Source organism: Chenopodium quinoa, unplaced genomic scaffold (assembly GCF_001683475.1).
Source record: "Chenopodium quinoa cultivar QQ74 unplaced genomic scaffold, ASM168347v1, whole genome shotgun sequence".
Classification (NCBI taxonomy): domain Eukaryota; kingdom Viridiplantae; phylum Streptophyta; class Magnoliopsida; order Caryophyllales; family Amaranthaceae; genus Chenopodium; species Chenopodium quinoa.
In genome coordinates, this window is record NW_018744878.1 from 2,851,539 (window position 1) to 2,871,636 (window position 20,098).

At 37.0% G+C, this 20,098-nt stretch overlaps 1 protein-coding gene and 1 long non-coding RNA gene across 2 annotated transcripts; both read right to left on the reverse strand.

Moving 5' to 3' along the window:
- Positions 1-7,145: 7,145 nt before the first annotated feature.
- LOC110705527 (receptor-like protein kinase HSL1) lies at positions 7,146-11,064 on the reverse strand. The gene is made up of 2 exons (XM_021883418.1): positions 7,900-11,064; positions 7,146-7,782 (listed from the first exon to the last, which is right to left on the reverse strand). Exons 1-2 carry the CDS (start codon positions 10,532-10,534, stop codon positions 7,346-7,348), a joined length of 3,072 nt encoding a protein of 1,023 aa, XP_021739110.1. The 5' UTR covers positions 10,535-11,064; the 3' UTR covers positions 7,146-7,345.
- Positions 11,065-15,263: 4,199 nt separating this feature from the next.
- LOC110705302 lies at positions 15,264-16,838 on the reverse strand. Its single transcript, XR_002508062.1, has 3 exons — positions 16,040-16,838; positions 15,652-15,909; positions 15,264-15,561 (listed from the first exon to the last, which is right to left on the reverse strand). It is a non-coding gene; the product is annotated as an uncharacterized LOC110705302 (long non-coding RNA).
- Between the last annotated feature and the right edge of the window lie 3,260 nt (positions 16,839-20,098).

The window sequence follows — 20,098 nt, forward strand, 5'->3', positions numbered from 1 at the left end:
TATTGAAAAATACTAATTGAGAGTCTTGAGTAACTCCGTGGTTGGCCAACCAATCTGCCGCTCTATTCCCTTCACGATAAACGTGTGCTACTTTCACCTCCCATCTTGGGTCATTGATCAATTTCTGGCAGTAAATGATGTCATGTATGTTTTCTCCTCTTGGCACTTCACGTTTGCTCAAAGCTTGGATGCAAGCAAGATTGTCCATCTGTACTTCCAATTTGTCAATTTGCAGATTTTTTGCTATTTCTAATCCTCTAGACAAAGCCATTACTTCAACCCTAAACGCCGAGCAATACCCAAAATTACAAGCGAACGTTGAGACTAAATTACCTCTATAATCCCTTATCAACGCACCTCCACCAGCAGGGCCGGGATTGCCCTTTGCCGCACCATCACAATTCAGGGAATACCACCCATAATCTGGAGCATACCACGACACATTCACTTGTTCCCTTCTTCTAGAGCTGCTCTGGTCTCCAATTATGTCCCCACGTAATGCTCTTCTAGCTTCTTCATACCTCACTTGCAAGAACGTACTAACATCAATCGACAATTCATCTCTTCTGTTAAAGACCACACAATTGCGCCACCTCCATATCCACCATAAGGTGATGCCAAAATAAGTAACCCAACTTTCTTCATCCTCATGGTCCGGATTCTCCATATTCTTCACAATCCACTCCTTAATATTCCCCCTATAAAACTGATTTGCAACAGAGGTAGGGAGCGTTTTTTTTCCAAATTACCTTTGCAGCAGGGCAATCTCTGAGAATATGAAGAGTCGTTTCCTCTCTCGCACCACAAGTGTAGCACTTAGGGTCGTCCGTAAGCTTACGCTTGAAGCGATTATGATTTCCTAGCAACCGATCGTGACAAGCCAACCATAAAAAAGCACGAATCCGATGTTGAACGGGGGCTTTCCACACCACCTCCCAACAATTGTCATCTATGACATCAGTTTGATGTCTCATTATACGTAGAGCAGAACGAATAGTGAAGCGCCCTTTTGTGCCTTCCTTCCAGTAGACTAGGTCTCCTAGGCTAGAGTCCAGCCTCAATTCATGACTTTGAATGATTTTCAAAGTATTTTGATCAAGAAATTGAGAAAAAATATTCCATCTCCATCCCTCCCCCTCTTCCCACATCTCACCAACAGTAGCAGCAAGCAATTCCTCTGGCACCTGTTGGATGGCTAAGTTCGAAAGGGGTTGGTCAGTACACCATCGATGATCCCAAAATAATGTACGAGCCCCATCCCCAATTGTTATTCTAGTTCCCTCCCCAATGACCTTAGCATTCTCTGTGATACCCGACCAGATATTAGACATTCCAACTTTCGGTTCAAACATATCCATGTCGCATCGTCCCTTACAGTACTTAGCTCTTAGCACCCTAGCCCATAACGCATTAGGCTCCGCTAATATCCTCCATCCTAGCTTAGTAAAGAAGGCCGCATTTGCTTTCTTTGCCGATGCAATCCCTATACCTCCTTGACTTACTGGTTTTTGTAGCATCTCCCATGACAATACGTGAATTTTCCTTTGGTCATCACTTCCACCCCAAATGAATTGCCTTGTTTTCTTGTCAATTTTCTCACATATAACCCTAGGAATCTTTGCCGTTTGCATAGAGTACATTGCCATAGTAGAAAGAGTCGACTTTGCTAATGTAATCCTTCCGGCCAAAGAGAGGTACTTCGACTTCCAACCCGCAAGTCGTCTGTCAATCTTCTTGCATAAGTGGCTGTATGTTTCAAGAGTCACACGGCTACAAAGAGTAGGCATCCCCAAATATGTTCCTAAATCATCAGTTTTATCCATGTGAAGGGCTTCACTGATTGTATTTTGTTTCATCTCATCCATATTTTTGGAGAAGTAGACCCTCGATTTTGCCAAGCTCACCTTTTGCCCCGAAGCTCTACAAAAGCGATCCAAACATTGATGTATAATCTCCGCTTGTTCCACACTCGCTTCCGCGAACAAAATAATGTCATCGGCAAAAAATAAATTAGAAAGCAGGGGGCCATCTCTACTAGCCCGGATCAATTTCCATTTTCCTTGAACAATTGCCTCCTCAATGGTTTGATAGAACCTTTCCATGCACATCACAAACAAGTACGGGGATAAGGGATCGCCTTGTCTAATCCCTCTACTCGGCTTGAAACTCTTTGATGGCTCCCCATTCCAAAGCACTTGAAGAGAAGCCGTAGTCACACATTCCATTATTAGTTCAATCATGAAAATAGGCAAATTCATTTGAATCATAGTATCCCGGATAAACGACCACCTTAATCGATCATACGCTTTTTCGAAATCGATTTTAATAGCCATATATCCCTTTTCCCCTTTCTTTCTCTTCATTGTGTGAATAACTTCCTGAACTATCACAATATTGTCTGTTATTTGGCGCCCCGGAATAAAGCTTGCTTGGGTGTTTGAAATCACATGCGGAAGAACAGGTTTTAATCGGTTGACTAACACTTTAGTCACCACCTTATACGCTACATTGCACAACCCAAGAGGCCAAAATTGGGAAGCTAATTCCGGCTGCTCAATTTTTGGTATGAGGGCAATAAATGTCTCATTCAAGTGGTCTGGCATACCTTTTCCTTCCAATATGGGAATAATCGTATCATACACCGTATCCGCAACCACCTCCCAATTTTTTTGATAGAAGAGGGTTTGGTATCCATCCGGCCCCGGCGCTTTTAATGCTCTCATCTCCTTAACAGCTCTCTCAACTTCCATTCTCGAATATGGCAAGGTTAAAGATCTCCAGTCTTCATTGGAAAGTTCTGGGAAAATGTCTTGCGGAAGGTCATAATGTGAAGGTTCTCCTTCCTCTGTAAAGAGTTTGGAGTAATAATTCATAATATGATCCTTAATTTCATTTTTATCATGTAACCACACATCATCTTCCCTTTTCAGAGACACGATTTTATTTTTCCATCTCTTCACCACCGTACTCAACTGGAAAAAAGTTGTGTTGCGGTCTCCGTTTTTCAACCACTCAATTCGAGCCTTTTGATACCAAAACACTTCCTCTCTTTCTAAGATTTCATCCAGATCACGTCTCAGCTTCGCTTCCAATTTAATGAGTCCTCTATCAACTTGCACAACCATCTTTTTTTGCACAACTGCTATGCGAGCAAGCAAGTGTCTCTTTTGTTTAAAGATATTCCCAAAAACATCCCTGTTCCAATGCTGCAAATCAGTTGATAGTTTGGCTAGAGAGTTGATTAAATTGCCATGTTTATCCCATTTCTCCGCTACAAAGTCTTTAAAATTCTCATGGGTCAGCCAAGTTGCTTGGAACCGAAAAGGTATATGAAAAGATTGCATGGGTACAAACCCATTAGGCAAAATAAACAACGGACAATGATCTGAGTGGACTGCCGAAAGATGTCTCATAGATGCTTTATCAAATCTCATTGCCCAGTCTCCATTACATAATGCTCGGTCAAGTCTCGCACTTTGCCTAGTTTCCATGCTTTTTCCTCTTGCCCAAGTATGAGCCGCACCCACAAATTCTACTTCCAATAATTCCATCTCTTCCACCCAATCATTAAACATTCTCGATCTCCTATTTGTTTCACTACAAGATTTATTCCTTTCGGAAGGGTATCTTGTATCATTGAAATCCCCTGCCATTAACCATGGTTTATTATGGCTAGATGCAAAGTCTGTAAGCTTTTTCCACAACTCCTGTCTCTTGGAAGGATCCGGGCTTGCATATATAGCTGAGAAGTACCAAGGGATTGCACCTACACGAGTGATTTCCATAGTTATGTGTTGTTGATGCTGGAAGATTGGGTTGACTGTAACCAGAGCTTGTTTCCAATAGACCCATATCCCTCCACTAAATCCAACCGCATCCACCCTAACGTGACCATCATAGCCAATTATCGAAGCTATCTTTACTGCTTAATCTCCACCCATGTGAGTTTCCACCAACGCTAAAACATCCGGTTTATTCATTTTGATTAACTCTCTCAAAATACTGATAAAACTCTTGCTTCCCGCTCCTTGTACATTCCAAATCATACAAGTCACAGGCAAAGGGTCCGGATTAAAATTTGGAATACTATCTTCCATGGACACTGGAATTGAAGGTAAAGATGACACATACGCTTGTCTTAAGAGCATCAACAGACGCTGGAACTCATTGGGAATTTTCATTGTGACCACCAACTCCGGGGGGGTCGAGATTGGTGGTAACATTGACTCCACTTGTACCTCCATAATATGAATCAGGGGGCACATCTTCACAAGGTAGGGTTGCTCCATCGGAGCTCCTACACACATAATTCTGTCCGTTAGGACTTGAAGGGTAATCGAGAAGGGTGTTCGAAACATGAGTGATGCTTTGTGACTGCTTCTCACTGGCTTGGTCTTGTGCTTCTTCAGTCGTGGTTTTGGCTTGGGGTTTGCTTTGTTTATTAGCTTCCAAGTTAAAGTCAACCTCTTGCCTACCCTGCAATTCAACTGAATTAATTTTGGAATTTAGAAATTCCAAGTCATTGGTGATATCTTTCAAGGGATTTATCTCTTTCTGGGTAGTTGGTTTTTTCTTTTCTTGAAATGTCTTCGAGGGGCCCTTTTTTGCCTTTGAGATATTGTTTACACGGAATTTGGGAACAAAATCAATTTGTCTCCTAAATTGCTGAGAATCCTCTCCCAAATTAATTGTTTCCACAAAATTTCCATCATTATCTTTTGAACTTGGAACAAAATTTTCCAAATTTTTATCTGTTTCCATGTTTATCTCATTATTTTCCTCTTCCTGATCAATCAAGATTGCAAACCTTGATCCCTCCCCTTTATTCTCTCTAACAACCTGATTATCCCCTGATTTTCCTTCCCCAATTCTTGCACGAAGATTTGACTTGTCAACCACTTTGGTCGCCACCTCATTGCCTCCAGCACCACCAGTAGCCACCTTCTCTTGCCTAGGATTGCGTTTTCGAGTTGGTTTTTTGACTAACATCCATGATCCAAAACTCTCGTTTTCTTCCGGCTTTGCCTCCTGGTGGTGTAAAGGATTCTCATGGACTACCATCGAAGCATCATCTCCTCTCATTTTTAGCATAGGGCACTCATCTTCAACATGTCCAAGTTTTCCACATTTAAAACACACCATTCGTATGCCTTCATACTGCACCCTCCAAATGCTCCCCTTTAGCCAAAATTTAGAAAATAAAGGCTTGGTTAGATCAATTTCCACACTCTATCTTGTGAATTGTCCTCGCTCTGCTTGAGCAGTAGTTTTGTCCACTCGAAGCACCTTCCCAATTTTAGACCCAACCTTGTTCAAGAAGCCGACATCAAAGTATTCCACTGGTAGATTAGGAATGCGCACCCAAGCAGTCAGAACCTTCATTGGAGCATCGTCAGGAACAAAATTGGGAATCCACTTCCTTATAGTTAAATAATGATCATCAAGCATCCAAGGACCCTGAGTTAAAACATAATTATAATCAGCATGATTAGTGAATCTTGCTATATAGTAATTACATCCTATATCAGTCAGAGTGAGATCCCCCTTAATGTTCCATTTTTTCTTAAGTCTGCGCATCATTCCCATATACCCTAATTTACCACTAAACATCTTAATAATCAAGGATGTTTTCTAGGTTTTCCTCAATTGCTTCTTTTCTTCCTTCGAAAGTCTGATTACAGGGCATCTCTCATCCTTGAGAATTTCCTCTGGAACCTCTTCATCATCCGAAATATCATCCTCTTCATCATCATCTACAAGAATTGCATGAGCATGAGCAGCTTGACCACCATATGTGTCTCTTTCCATAAGATCACGAAAAGAAACTCCTATGGCTTGAGGATTCATGCCATTTCGTCCATTGTTTACTCCACTCTCAGTTCTCACAATTCCCTGTAGATTTTCATCTCCCTCAGCCATCGTTACATCTTCTTGGCTTCCTTGGTTGATGATTATATGATTGATTTTACGTTTAGGTTTCTTATTAGATCGATCTAATTGATCTCTTTCTTCAGTAGAATATTGGTTTCCATTAGGGTTCACAAAGGTTTTTTCGAGAGAATTTTCCATTTTACAATCGTTTGATTTATAATTTTTCATACAAACTTTTTTCTTTGCTTATGATTGTATTGTTTTTTCATTAGACATTGTTATATAAGTGAAAGGAATATTAAATTAAAGCGATTTTGATTGACATAAAATGACTCGTGTTTTAAAAAAAAAATAAAATAAAATAAAATGAGTCTTTTTTTTTTTTGTGTTCTACCCGATTCACCCTTTAGGCTAATCCGGATTCGGGGATCAGTTCTGGGTGGTTAGGTTCCAATCCTCTCCCGATTGTTGTTGCGGGTAGGGGTGTACAAAAACTGGCCCGAACTTGAAAACCGACCTGAACCGGACCTGTTGGGACCGAACCTGACCCGGACCTGTAGATTCAGGTCTGGTCCAGGTCCTTAAAATTCAAGGATTTCGGGTTTCAGGTCCGGTCCGAGTAAAACCCGAAAATTTCAGGTCCGGACCTGAAATCGGTAAAACTACTTTTTTTATTTAATAAGTCTAAATAGGTCCATGAACAAGTCCAAACATGTCCATAACAGGTCCAAACAGGTCTAAACAGGTCCAATAAGGTCTAAATAGGTCCAAACAGGTCCATAACCAGTTCATAACAGGTCCAAACAGGTCTAAATAGGTCCAAACAGGTCTAAATAGGTCAACACTTTCATATTATTTTAAAAAAATAATAATCAGGTCTATTCAGGTCCAAACTCGGACCGGACCTGAATTTTCAGGTCTGGACCGGAACCAGACCTGTTGATTCAAGTCCGGTCTCCGGTCCTTAAAAATCAAGGATTCAGGTCCCGGTCCATTCAGGTCCAGTTCAGGTCCGGTTCGGTTTTGGACCGGTGTACAGCCCTAGTTGCGGGGGATCGAACATGAGTGCTCCCTACCAAGTGTAGTCCTAATCACCAGTACACCAACAACCAATTGGTAACATAAAATGACTCGTGGCATGCTGGAATGTCTTGCTAAATTACCATTGTTAATTTTTGCAATAATAGTATGGCTTTTCTTCATTTACATAATTAAAGATCGAAACTTTTATTCCTATATTTTGCTTGATAGTTGCACATACATGAAAAATGGAGTATTTCTAATTACTTCGTATTATATAACTTGTTTCGCCACAATGGTAGCTGAGAACAGAATGCAGGCTTTGATAAAAACCTCCCAAGAGACTACAATGATAACTGTAACTACTCGTATATATGTGAAACTGTTGTCCTACATTTACAGTATAATTGGTTATCCTACAGAAATACAGCAAACTCGCACTATAGTTACAAACTCAAACCATGTCATAGCTATCTTCTACTGTCCTCTTGCTATTCTTACAACTAGAGATGTAATTTTCACCCCCAAAAAGAGGGGAAACATCGCGATCATTCTTTGTCTTTGCTACTCCAATACCGTCTAGACTGATATGTCGTTGAAGCATCTGCAAAACTTCCTTCATAGATGGCCTAAAGGCTGGTGATGCACTGGTGCACATCAACCCTATCTTAAACACATTGGTCATCTCTTCTATATAACAAGGCTCTTGCACTTTCTTATCGAAGACATCTTTGATTGGATGTTCTTCGTTGTAATGCCTCAATGCCCACTCTGCAAGGTTTGTGTGCTCATCTCCGATGTGGGGTTCTTTTCCTGTCACTAGCTCGAGTAGTACTACCCCGAAGCTGTAGATATCAATCTTCTCATTCACCTTGGTTGTGTAACAGTATTCTGCAATACACATTCAGATAGCAAACTGTCAGCTAATCATAGTTGATATAATATAAGTACATTGTCAGAGAATTTTTTTCGAAATTTTATTGTGTAAGATTGGGGTAGAAATTTTACCTGGAGCCATGTAACCAAATGATCCAGCAACAGCAGACACTGTGTAAGGCTCTCCTCCTGGTTTAGCCAGTATCTTTGCTAGCCCGAAATCAGCGATTTTGGCATTAAATTTTGAGTCTAGCAGAATGTTACTGGATTTTACATCCCTGTGAACTATAGGAGGTGAACAATCATTGTGCATATAACTTAATCCTTGAGCAGCATCAATAGCAATTTTCAATCTAGTAGGCCAGTCCAAAACTGCTTGATTAACCGAGCCATTCTTTGATGTAACAGTTTGCCTATTACTTTCACGGATCCATTTATCCAAGCTTTGATTCTGCATATACTCATACACGAGCAATTTCGAGTTTTCACTTGAAATACAGCAAAGTAACTTCACTATGTTGGTATGCCTTATAGTACCGAGAACCTGAACCTCAGCAAGGAACTCTTTATCCAAGTTGTTGCTCATCTTCTTGTTGCTCCATATCCTCTTAACCGCGACAGCATCTCCTGATTGGTTAACGGGGATCCAGTAAACTGTCCCTGATCCTCCAGACCCAATCACATGTTTCTCAGTTAAGCTGGCAATAATTTTCTCTTCTGTGAACTGCAGTCTATGAAAAGAGGTCAATTTCCATGTACTTCTATCAAGTTCTTCCTTGTTCTTTCTTTGTCGGATTTCCTTGATAATGAACACAGTGTAGTATAAAGTTGCTAGCAAGGCAACCATTGCAAGGACTATGATCAAGACAAGATATTTGGATGACAGGTTTGGTTTTCTCTGATGTTTCGAGCATTTTGGAAGGTCTAAGAATCCGGTATTTGAGCATAAGTGAGTATTCAAAAAACTATCCTCATATGCTCTATTATCAAGCCCAACTGGGATATCCCCAGTAAGCTTATTCGAGGAAAAGTCGAGTGAAGTAAGCCTTAATTGACCAACTTCAGGTGGAATTTGGCCGGAAAATTGATTATTAGACAGATTAAGATAAGTAAGAACAGGTAAAGAACCAAGAACAGAAGGAATCGAACCAGAAAGCTCGTTATTAGAGAGATCTAAGCTATTTAAACTCTGCCATGAGATAATTTCAGAAGGAAGTTCACCTGACAGTTGATTCCCATCAAGCAAGAGAGTGTTAAGATTCGAAAGGCTAGTTAATTCCAATGGAACAGTACCTGTGATCATATTGTTGCTTGCTTTAAACTTCTGTAAACTCTTCCAAGTGCTTACACTACTTGATGGAAGCTTGCCAGAAAACTTGTTGTTGCTCAGCTCGACTAGGCTCACATTTGCAGCCAATTTCTCAGGAAGTCGGCCTGAAAATTGGTTGTTGCTAAGCTGCATAAACATCATATTAGGCAAAGTCCATAACCCTGCAGGAACTTTTCCTGTCAAGCTGTTGTTGTACACTTCAACTACGTATAAAGAGCTGCATTGGCCGAGAGATCTTGGAATCGTTCCGTTTAGATAGTTGTTGAATGCCACAACACCCATCAACTTCCCATTGTAGCACAGATTCTCAGGCAGTTGGCCTGTGAATGCATTGTCAGACAACTCGAAACTCGTGAGTTCCGAGTGTAGGCCCATTTCCGGTGGAAGGGTGCCAGATAACCGGTTCATGAACACCCTCAGTGTTGTCAGCATAGGAAGTAGACTAATACTTGATGGTATTGGTCCATGAAATTGGTTCTGAAACAAATTCAATACTGTTAAACTTTGCAGTTTACCAATATCATCAGGGATTACTCCTGTCATGTTATTCTGTGATAAATCCAATTCCACCAAATTCAACGATTCGATTGAAGTTGGCAATCCCCCAGAAATCATATTCTTGTACAAATACAATTTAGTCAAGTTTTTGAGCAAGAACAACCCACTTGGAATCTCACCCACTAAGCTATTCTGAACCAAGTCTAAATGCTCAAGGCTAGTTAATTTGGCAAAATCAATTGGAATTTCACCAATCAAATTGCATTGAGTCATCCAAAGGAACTTCAACTTCTTAAGCATCCCAAATTCTTTGGGTAATTTGTTAGGGGAAAAAGGGTTGAAAGCTAACACCAATTCCTCAAGATTTTCCAACTGTCCCAACTCAAAAGGGAATGTTCCATTAAATAAATTGGAATCAAAGTACAATTTGATCAACCCTTTAAGTTGGGCTAATGAAGATGGAATATCATCAGTGAAATTGTTAGCACTAATGATTAAGTATTGAAGATTAGGAGAAAGCTTATTTATGTCATTTGGTAATTTCCCAACAAAGTAATTTTGAGAAAGGTCTAAAGTTTGGAGCTTGGTACAATTGTATAAAAATGTAGGAAAGTTACCTATGATACTATTGTTTCCAAGATCAAGAAGAGTGAGATTCTTGAGATCACAAATGGATGGAGGGATTTCGCCTTCGATGTTTTGGCTATTAAGGGAGATTCCGGTTACGGTTTCGCCACCGGTGCAAATGATTCCAGGCCAATGACAATAGGATGTATTGGAAGTCCATGAGTCTGTTGGTGGTTGACTGTTCCATTGCTCCTTGATTTTCAACAGAGTTTGTTGATCAGATTGTGAAATTACCAAAAAGGGTAGGAGGGTGAGGATGATAAAGGGTAAATGGGGGAGGAATTTGGTGGGTGTAAAGGGTAATTTTGTCATTTTGTATGTTGAATTGGGTGGTTTTTGCTCTGTTTTTGGTTGCTCTGTTTTCAGAAACAGGGGAGCTTGGAATTTAGAAGTGGGAAATCAGGAGAGAGAGAAAAAAGGGACATTGTGGTCATTTTTTCAACGTTTTTTTGTGTTCAGATTTGGTGTGTTTCATTTGGCTTATTGTATGATTTTATTGTATCATGGGTTGGCTAGAACATCATTATTTGTAAGTCAAAGTCAATGTAATTAAGAGCATCTTTGGTCATTTAATCATTAATAATAGATTAATGAAATGTATAAAATACTGCACGGCTAAACTGGTCCATGTGTTCTCTCCAAAAAAAAAAAACTGGTCCATGTGTTTCTAGATAATATCAAACTTTATTTCAGATAATGATATATAATTATGTGTTGAAAAGTCTAAGATTGTAGAGATTAGATGCTACAGTACTATTAACTTGTGCAGATGATTTGGTTACACATTATTTCAATCACTTGTACTTAAAATTGGTGATATGTCAATTTCTTTGTCCCAAAATAAAGTTTTATTTGCATACTTCCTCCGTTTTTAAATACTTGCTCCATTTCGTTATTTGGAAAACTTTTATAATATTTAATTAATTTCTCTCATCAAGTAGACCCAATAATATTAATTTTATATTCTCTCCACTACTTTTGGTTTTTTTTACAATTTTTTATTTTTTCAACAACCCCACTACCTCCATATTTTATTACTTTCTCCAATTTTCTCCTTAAACTCCGCGTATGGAGAAATGGAGCAAGTATTTAAAAACGGAGAGATTATTTCACAAGTTTCAAAAATAAAATAATAAAACTGTGTTGATTAGTTTGATTAAAGATAAATATCATGACAATATAACGAGATATGGTTATTAAACATACATAAAAGTACTTCGTAATGAATTTTATTGATTTGAATGAAAAATTCATTCATACTAGTAATATTGCAATAATTAAATTTAACCCCTATTCATCATTCTTGTTTGACCAAATATTATAATTTATATAATAAGAAAAATATAGTTAATTAGTTATGTAAAATCTTGTTAGATTTGCATCATAATAATATACGGAGTACATATAAAATGTGGTTTGAAATGTGAATCTTCATCCTTTATCCAATATTACTAAAACAAAAAGTCTATAAATAGGTGAAGAAATTTATATTCAAGTACAAAAATTTGGGTGGAATGAGATTTTTTATATAAAGGTGGGTGGAAAATAACTTCAAAGGATCGTATTATAAAGTTAGTGAATAAATTCTTCTAGAATAAAAAAAATAAATAAAAACTATCAAACATTATTCTTCTAGAATTATATATTTTTTAAAAATGTCATCTTCAAATATACAGCAAATGGACAATTCAAGGAAACTTTAATACAACGAAAATAATTATGAGCAAAAATAACTGGTTTTATATATATATATATATATATATATATATATATATATATATATATATATATATATATATATATATATATATATATATATTCAACGAAGATAATACCTGTATTTGATTGGAATAAAATACTACGTATAAATGTATAATATTCTAAGATCCATTGAATTTAAAACAATAATAGCTTTCCCAATATATATTGACACAACAATAAAGTGATCACTAGTCAAAAATGGGTAGGCAAAACCTTTTCATTTTTGGGATTAGTCTATACCTAAGCACACTATAAGCACATGGTTTGGTAAATTAATTACTTGCTTTAGTTCTCCACGTACTATACTCTTTGCACGCACATTGTTAAAATAACTAGATTAGAGTTATTTGAATCCTACACTAATTGTGTCCAATTTATAACTAGAAAAAATGGATCGCTCATATTATTTATCATTAAAATAATAAGGTAGTCATATTTTATACGACCGCTGTAGAAACATCCTTTAGTCATTGGTATAGTTAGGAATATTAGGATGATGTATTGATGTGTGAACTTTTGTTTGTCTCCTTTCTTAATTTATTAGCTACTTGATTAGTTAATCCAACCATAGCTAAGGGCCTGTTCTGTTCCGTTGAAATTCAGTTCAGTTTAGTTCAGTTCAGTTCAGCTCAGTTCAGTTCAGTTCAATTCAGTTCAGTTCAGTTCAGTTCAGTTCAGTTCAGTTCAGCTCAGCTCAGTTCAGTTCAGTTCAGTTCAGTTCAGTTCAGTTCAGTTCAACTCAGCTCTTAATTTATTTCTAATGATATTGCTAATGATATAAAGCCAAATTTCATTCTTTTAAGCTCTTATTACAACGACAACATCAACAAAAACAATAATAATAATAATAATAATAATAATAATAATATTATTATTATTATTATTATTATTATTATTATTATTATTATTATTATTATTATTATTATTATTATTATTATTATTATTATTATTATTATTAACAACAACAACAACAATAATAATAATAATAATAATAACAATAATAATTGAAATAATAATACTAATAATAATAATCAATAAATAATAATAATCATCAATAAATAATAATAATAATAATAAATAGTATATGTGTTTAAAATGTTTAGAGGTTTCAAGTTTTTAATATATTTTCCATACATTTTATAATATATTTTCCATACATTTTATAATTATAATTATATAGTATATTTTTCGTAAATATTTTAATATGTACATTTGTATATACACATATGTATAGTAATAAATAATCAATAAATAATCAAATATCACTAATCCGTAGTTAAAAATCACTAATTAATAAGTTCAGTTCAGTTCAACTCAGTTCAATTCAGTTCAGTTCAGCTGAGTTCAGTCAATCGGAACAGACCCTAAGTAATGACGTTATTTGTAGACTCAATCAATTCTACTCGAATTCAATTTATTATATTGGTGTATATATAAGCCTCTGCAAAGTGCAAACTGGTCACAGGTCTTGTTGTCTGCTTATTACACTTTGAGAAAGAACCTTCTTATGATAATGCAGCTACACCAATAAAGTTAGCAATTTGTGAATGACATTCTAAGTTAGCTATTCAATCCATTCAATAAGCGAATTAGATTCCTTTAGTAACTAATTTTCTATAGTTTGTTTGAAGCTTGTAAATTCTATCAGAAAAACTTGTAAATAACAATCCGTTATATCACCTAAAATTGATTTTATCACCCTTTTGTTTGTTTATTTTAAATACCCACCCTTAAGAAAAATAAAGAAATTAAAAAAAAAAACCCACCGCTTAACTAGTTATAAAAAAAATCCGTGTCAATCGAGGTAATTTTCAACATGCAAAACGAAATATTTTCAATATATTTTTCTTTTTCATCAATTCTAACCTCAAATTGAATCTAAAAAAACTTTCGATATCTCTTAATAGATAAAGTTTAGACTCAAAAATCAATGTTCTCTATTTAAAAGAATGGATTAAGTGTAAAAATCTGGTGGTAAAATTAATTTTAGATGCTTTGAGGGGTGATTATTTACAATTTTTCATTCCTACTCCGTATAATATAAATGTGAGAGTTGTATGGCTATGTAAACTGATTGATTCACTTCTAATTTTCTATCAATGAAATAAACTTCTTCTTTTCTCTCAATCTCTCTCTGTTTCTCTTCATGTTTAGCCGTTTACTTGACCTACAATAATTAATCAGATCATAATAAGGGTAATCACACGTGATTTCTATTGTGGGTCCATCGTTCTTGCTTCTGCGTCGAAAATTCAAGAGCCACTAACTTTGACTTTTTACCGCGGCAAAAGACGACTTTGACTTACAAACGGCTAAAATTCGTATTACATGTAGTGTGGTGTGGGCCATCGTACATGTGTGCCATGCATCCAAAACTTACTCGGCTAATGTTAGGTGTACGTACCTTTGTCTTAATTTTCAAAGGAAAGAATTTGCTTAAAGCAAATTTAAGCAAATTTTTTCCTTTGAATAAATTTAAATTTTAAATAATTATTTAGAATAATATCAATTTTAGAGGCTATTAAAAAAAAAAAAAAAAACCTTATCCCTTTCGGACCACCCTAACCCCCACTTCCCTCACCCCCCACGCCGGTGTTGCAAACCACCCCCACCCCCAATCCCCTTCTTTTTCGATTCTCTGCCTCCATCGAAGCACCACTCAAAACTCCCTTTAAATCCCTCCATCCATTCGAAATCCCTTGAAGCCCCCTACTCCCGAAAACACCTACAACCCCTTCCCCACCATCGTCGGTGGGCCAGCGAGAGAGGGGGGCTGTGGGGGCATTGTGGCCATATCTTTTAGGGCGGTTGGGGTAAGGTTTAACTTGGGTTTTGCTGGGTGGGTTTTATTTTTTGTATTATTATTTTTTAATCAATAACTTGACACGTGTCATTTAAAAAAAAACAAAAAATAACTCATTCAACTAATTATTGGGAATTGAGATTGAAAAAAGTAAACAAACCCCAAAGTTGGGTTTATTTCAGAATAATCCAAACTTGGGATTATTAAAAGAAAATTGAACAAAGTTAAAATTATTAATATCAATTAGATCAATAATTTGACATGCCCTAATTGAGTTGAGAATTATGAAATCAAAATCAATCAATTATCATATCATACATGCAAAATCAAACAATTTAACAAAGTTAACATTGATATTTTAATAATCAACAATAAAAAAAAATTAGTTTGAATACAATTTTTTTAAGTTTTTATAAAAAATTATACTACCTTCGTTAATGGTTATCTACAACATTGAAATATTTTATATCTCACAAATAATACCCAAAGTTGCAGATAACTATTAATGGAGGTAGTACAAAAGAGGGAGGTTAATGGAGGTAGAATAATTCCCTATTGTTCCTTAAATATGTTTTAGGTTGTGAGAAATGTGAGGCTAAAATTCACATGATTATATGCAAAGTTCAATTCACATGATTGTGCATTGGGTCTACACCTTCACACAGAAAATCGATGTCAACAAACGATCATCAAGAGATCCAAGAAGTAGCCTTAGATCCGGCCTAGCAATTGCAAAGGTAATCTGCCGGAAGAATAGAACGAATTCTACTATCGCCTGGAAACAATTAAGTATAAGCAGGGTCAAAACTACATGCGAAAATTTCAATCTTTATTGTTTTTGGGTGACTGGGAAAAATTTACGTACCTTGCATCTTTCTAAGCTGCTCCCTGTGCATCTTGGCACTAAAACATCCAGCATAAGGGCAGTATAAATAACACAATTCACTATTGCGTGACATGCAAAATATCAGTGGCGAAACCAGGATTTTAATGTACAATAATGCACAATGACATCTACTTCATTTATCTCTAATGGACAATGATTTTATCTCTCAATTTATTAAATTTATACGGACAAACATACTAATGTTTACCTCTGGACTTGTAGGTGCAGGGCAAGTACCTGTCAAAATCCAAACAGAAGATCAATCAGTTGAAAGAATTGAAGCACCAATTACCAAAAAAATGGAGTAAAGAGTAGATAGAAAAAAACTAGTATTTCACACACACGTAAATTAAAACGAGGAACTCACAAGTAATCTCTGCCTCTGCATACACACGGTCAATATAATCAACCCAATTAAACTTATGATCTGAGATGTTATCTTCAGGCTCATCTGAGATGTAATCTCTGCCTTTGCAACTCCCGAGCTGTCAAACTTGGGCTGCACACGATATTTGCCAGCAACAATATTACTCAAGGATGAAAAGACATGCAACTAAAAGTGAGTGAATGAGGTTGAAAACTGAACAAATGGGGTTGAAAAGTGAATGCTCCATCATAAGATTTAACACGTCTAGGATGAGCACAAGAACATCATAGGGTTGAGTGATCATATCATAAGAAGTTAAACACAAAAGAGGGACTAGATAGTGAAACGGCTAAACAAAATCAAAGAAATACCGAAACTGAATTAGTATCACAAGTACCTGTCAAACAGAAATCATGTTTAGTGAATTTTTCTTAAATTAAATTACAATAATATTTTTTTTTAAAAAAAAAAAAATTACAAGCTATATCCAAGAACAAGGATGATCACCTTCATCATTAGAATTTACATCATGTTGAGAATATTGTTTCGAGTGATCAGAATTTTGATCATCTTCGTCTTCGGACGAGGCTAGAATTAATAAATGATGATGAGAACAATAATAATTTAGAGATACGCCATAGGAAGATGACACATACAAAAAACAAACAATAGAGCACCTGAAATAAAGAGAATGACATAAGGGTAAAAGGCTAGGCCTCCTTACATCAGGAGGCCCAAACTTCTAGGAATGCCGCAAAAAACAGCGACCCCTTAAGACACGTGTCCTAACCTGATTGCGCAGTCAATCAGAGCCCACATTCCTAGGTCACTTACCCTAAAGGGCACAAATTCCCACCCCTATAAATACCCCAATCATTGATGATGGGAGGGGTGGATTGTGATATACCCTCAAAAAGAGCACTAAAAGCTCCGACTTCTCTCTATTTTCTCTCTCTACATTTATTCCGTTTCCGGTCACTAACTTGATCGTCGGAGGCGAATCTTTGACCACCGGAGATTCGTGTTTTGCAGGTGTCCGAGTCCCGTTGCCTGGAAGAACGTGACCAGTATCCCGAGGGATTCCAAAAAACCCCGAAACAGTACTCAACTTCTAATTGTATCACTTAGAGTACTATTACCTTCACTGGAGGTAACTTTTCCGATTTCAACCTATTATTCTAGGTTAATTCAAATTGGAAAAATGGAAACTAAAAATCCAACCTTTTGGCGATCTGACAAAAAAATCCAACCTTCAACCTTTATACCCCACCTTCTTTCACAAATCCATTACTTGTTGATGACCTATTTTTGTAAGTTATGTGTTACGTGTTAGTCATTAATTGGTCAATTATTTTTTTAATCATTAAAAAACAAAAAATTAAAAGAAATTTTTTTTTTTTTAAAAAAGAAAAGCCCAACCCCTGACCACCCCCATCCCCACCACCCCATCCCCACCTTACCTAACCACCCAATTCCCCTGCCACCACTACCACCTTCCCCTTCCACCACTCCCTCTCCCCCCTCCCCTGTGCAGCGCAACCTCCCTTTCTCCCTCCCCTGTGCGCAAACCTCCTCTCCCTCCCTATCCCTCCCCTGTGCGCAATCTAGCCCCTATCAAACCCCAATCGACGACAGAGATTTTGTAGGGGATCGGAGGGGGATAGGGTGGTCCTGAAAACGCAAGGTGGGGTTGGTGGTTTCGGTACTGGGTATGGGTTGGGTGGGGTGGGGTAAGTGGTGGTGGCAGAGATTTTGTAAGGGAGGGGGTTAAGGTGGTCGATTTGGGGGTTAGGGTGGTCGAATTTTTAAAAGGAGGGGGTTAGGGTGGTCGATTTGGGAATTAGGGTGGTCAGTTTTCTTGGGAGAGGGGGTTAAGGTGGTCGGTTTTCATGGGAGAGGGGCTTGGGGTGTCGGTTTTCGTGGGGGACGGTTAGTGTTGATGTTTAAAGGTTTTGATGATGAGGAATTTAAACTACAGCAAACTCATTTAATAAAGGTTTTTCAAGTGTTTGTTTAGTTTAGGTGAAATTGATCTTGGAGATGGAAGAAGTAACTGAAACTAAGAAGACTTGAAGAAGTTCTTTATTTAAGAAGGTTATTCGAAACAGAAGAAGAGTTCCCTCACAGGAACTGAGTTCCCTAACAGGAACGTTCCTTCACAGGAACTTGAAGATGGCTGGCTAAGATCTTTGGTGGATCTTAGTAAGCGTGGAGCGCAAGTAATCCTACCAGTACAAGAGCACAACGCAGCAATGTCTTAGTTAAGATTTTATCTCCTAGATTCATTGTTAAATATGTTAAGTAGGATATGCATGAAGTCTATTGGAAGCGTAGCAAGTTAGCTTGGAAAATAAATTAAAATCGGAAAAGATAAAAGATAGAATTCGAAAAAGATTTTCTTTAAATTATTAATTCTTAAAATCAGTTTGTTAAAAAGATATTATGCTTTTTAACTCAATCTTTCTATCTTATTTTTTTTGGAAAAGATTTTCTTCTAATGATTTACATAAAAACCGTGTGAAAAGATAAGTTAAGTTTAACTTATTTATCTTTAAGAAAACCTACTTTCTATACAAGTAATACTTGTATAAATAGTAGAGAAGAAAATGAGTTTAGGTTTTTGTGAGTTTATGCGTGAAGAATTTACAGAGCTATAATTGTGTAAGTTTGCCAAGCTTATCATCTTGTCATATTAGTTTCGGGTTTCATGCATAGCTTGCCTATCATATACTAGGTGTTTGTACTTGTAATTGGTTTGGGTTATTTGGGTGTGAGTGATTTTGTTATCATTGCATACAGAGAGAGAGCTTCTGTTGAGAAGTTGGAAAGCCTGTACTTAGGGAGTACGAGGGAGAGTCTAAGTGTGAGACTTAGACTGGGTAGAATAGAGTCCTATTCTGTAGCAAGTTTGTTCAGGAACTTGTGAGTAGGGCTGTACACCGGTCCAAAACCGGACCGGGACCTGAATTCTTGATTTTTAAGGACCGGAAACCGGACCTGAATCAACAGGTCCGGTTCCGGTCCAGACCTGAAAAATCAGGTCCGGTCCGGGTTTAGACCTGAATAGACCTGATTAGTTTTTTTTTTTTATTTTTTTTAAATAATATGAAAGTGTTGACCTGTTTAGACCTGTTTGGACCTGTTTAGACCTATTATGGACCTGTTTGGACCTGATTGGACCTGTTTGGACCTGTTTAAGGACCTATTTAAACTTATTAAATAAAAAAGAGTAGTTTTACCGGTTTCAGGTCCGGACCTGAAATTTCCGGGTTTTACCCGGACCGGACCTGAAACCCGGAATCCTTGAATTTCAAGGACCGGGACCGAACCTGAATCTACAGGTCCGAATTAGGTCCGGTCCCAATAGGTCCGGTTCAGGTCGATTTTCAGGTCCGGGCCAGTTTTTGTACACCCCTACTTGTGAGTAGAGGTTTGATTATAATAGGTTGTAACTTGGTGTTTGCCCTATTATAGTGAAATTGTTTGTGTTCGAAATCCCTAAGGTAGGGTCGAGGTTTTACTTCTAGTTGGGCACTAGAAGGTTTCCTCGTAAAATCCTGTGTGCATTGAAATTCCTATTTTATTCTGTTTTATATTCAAAAAGTAGTCACTAGGAACTCACCTACAATTCACCCCCCCTCTTGTAGTGTTTGTCTCAGCTAACAGTTAGGGTGACTCGAATTTTTAGGGGGGGGGGGGGGGAGGGTTAGGGTGTGGAATCTGGGTGGTCGTGGTTATTAACGCTCTCAATTCAACATATGTAGTTCGGTCGCTAATATAATCAGAATTGTTAATTGTAGGTAAGCCTCTAAAAGTAAGATCTTTCGATTCGAACTCTTATTAACAAAAATTAATCAAGCAATTGATCAGGTTGCAAGATTAACAATAAAACACTATCAATTAAAGAAATTAATAATCAAAATATTAAAAACATCAATCAAGATTCATAATATAAACATGGATTCCCAAACCCTAGAAATAAACTACTCAAACATGGAAGAAATAATTAAAACTAGATATAAGGAATAAAACATAATTAAACATAAGAGATATTAATAA

Coding starts and splice junctions, on each gene's coding strand:
- LOC110705527 (XM_021883418.1), bottom strand. CDS start 10,534: ATGACAAAATTACCCTTTACACCCACCAAATTCCTCCCCCATTTACCC. Junction 7,783..7,899: donor ATTTGGTTACATGGCTCCAG/GTAAAATTTCTA, acceptor TGTGTATTGCAG/AATACTGTTACACAACCAAG.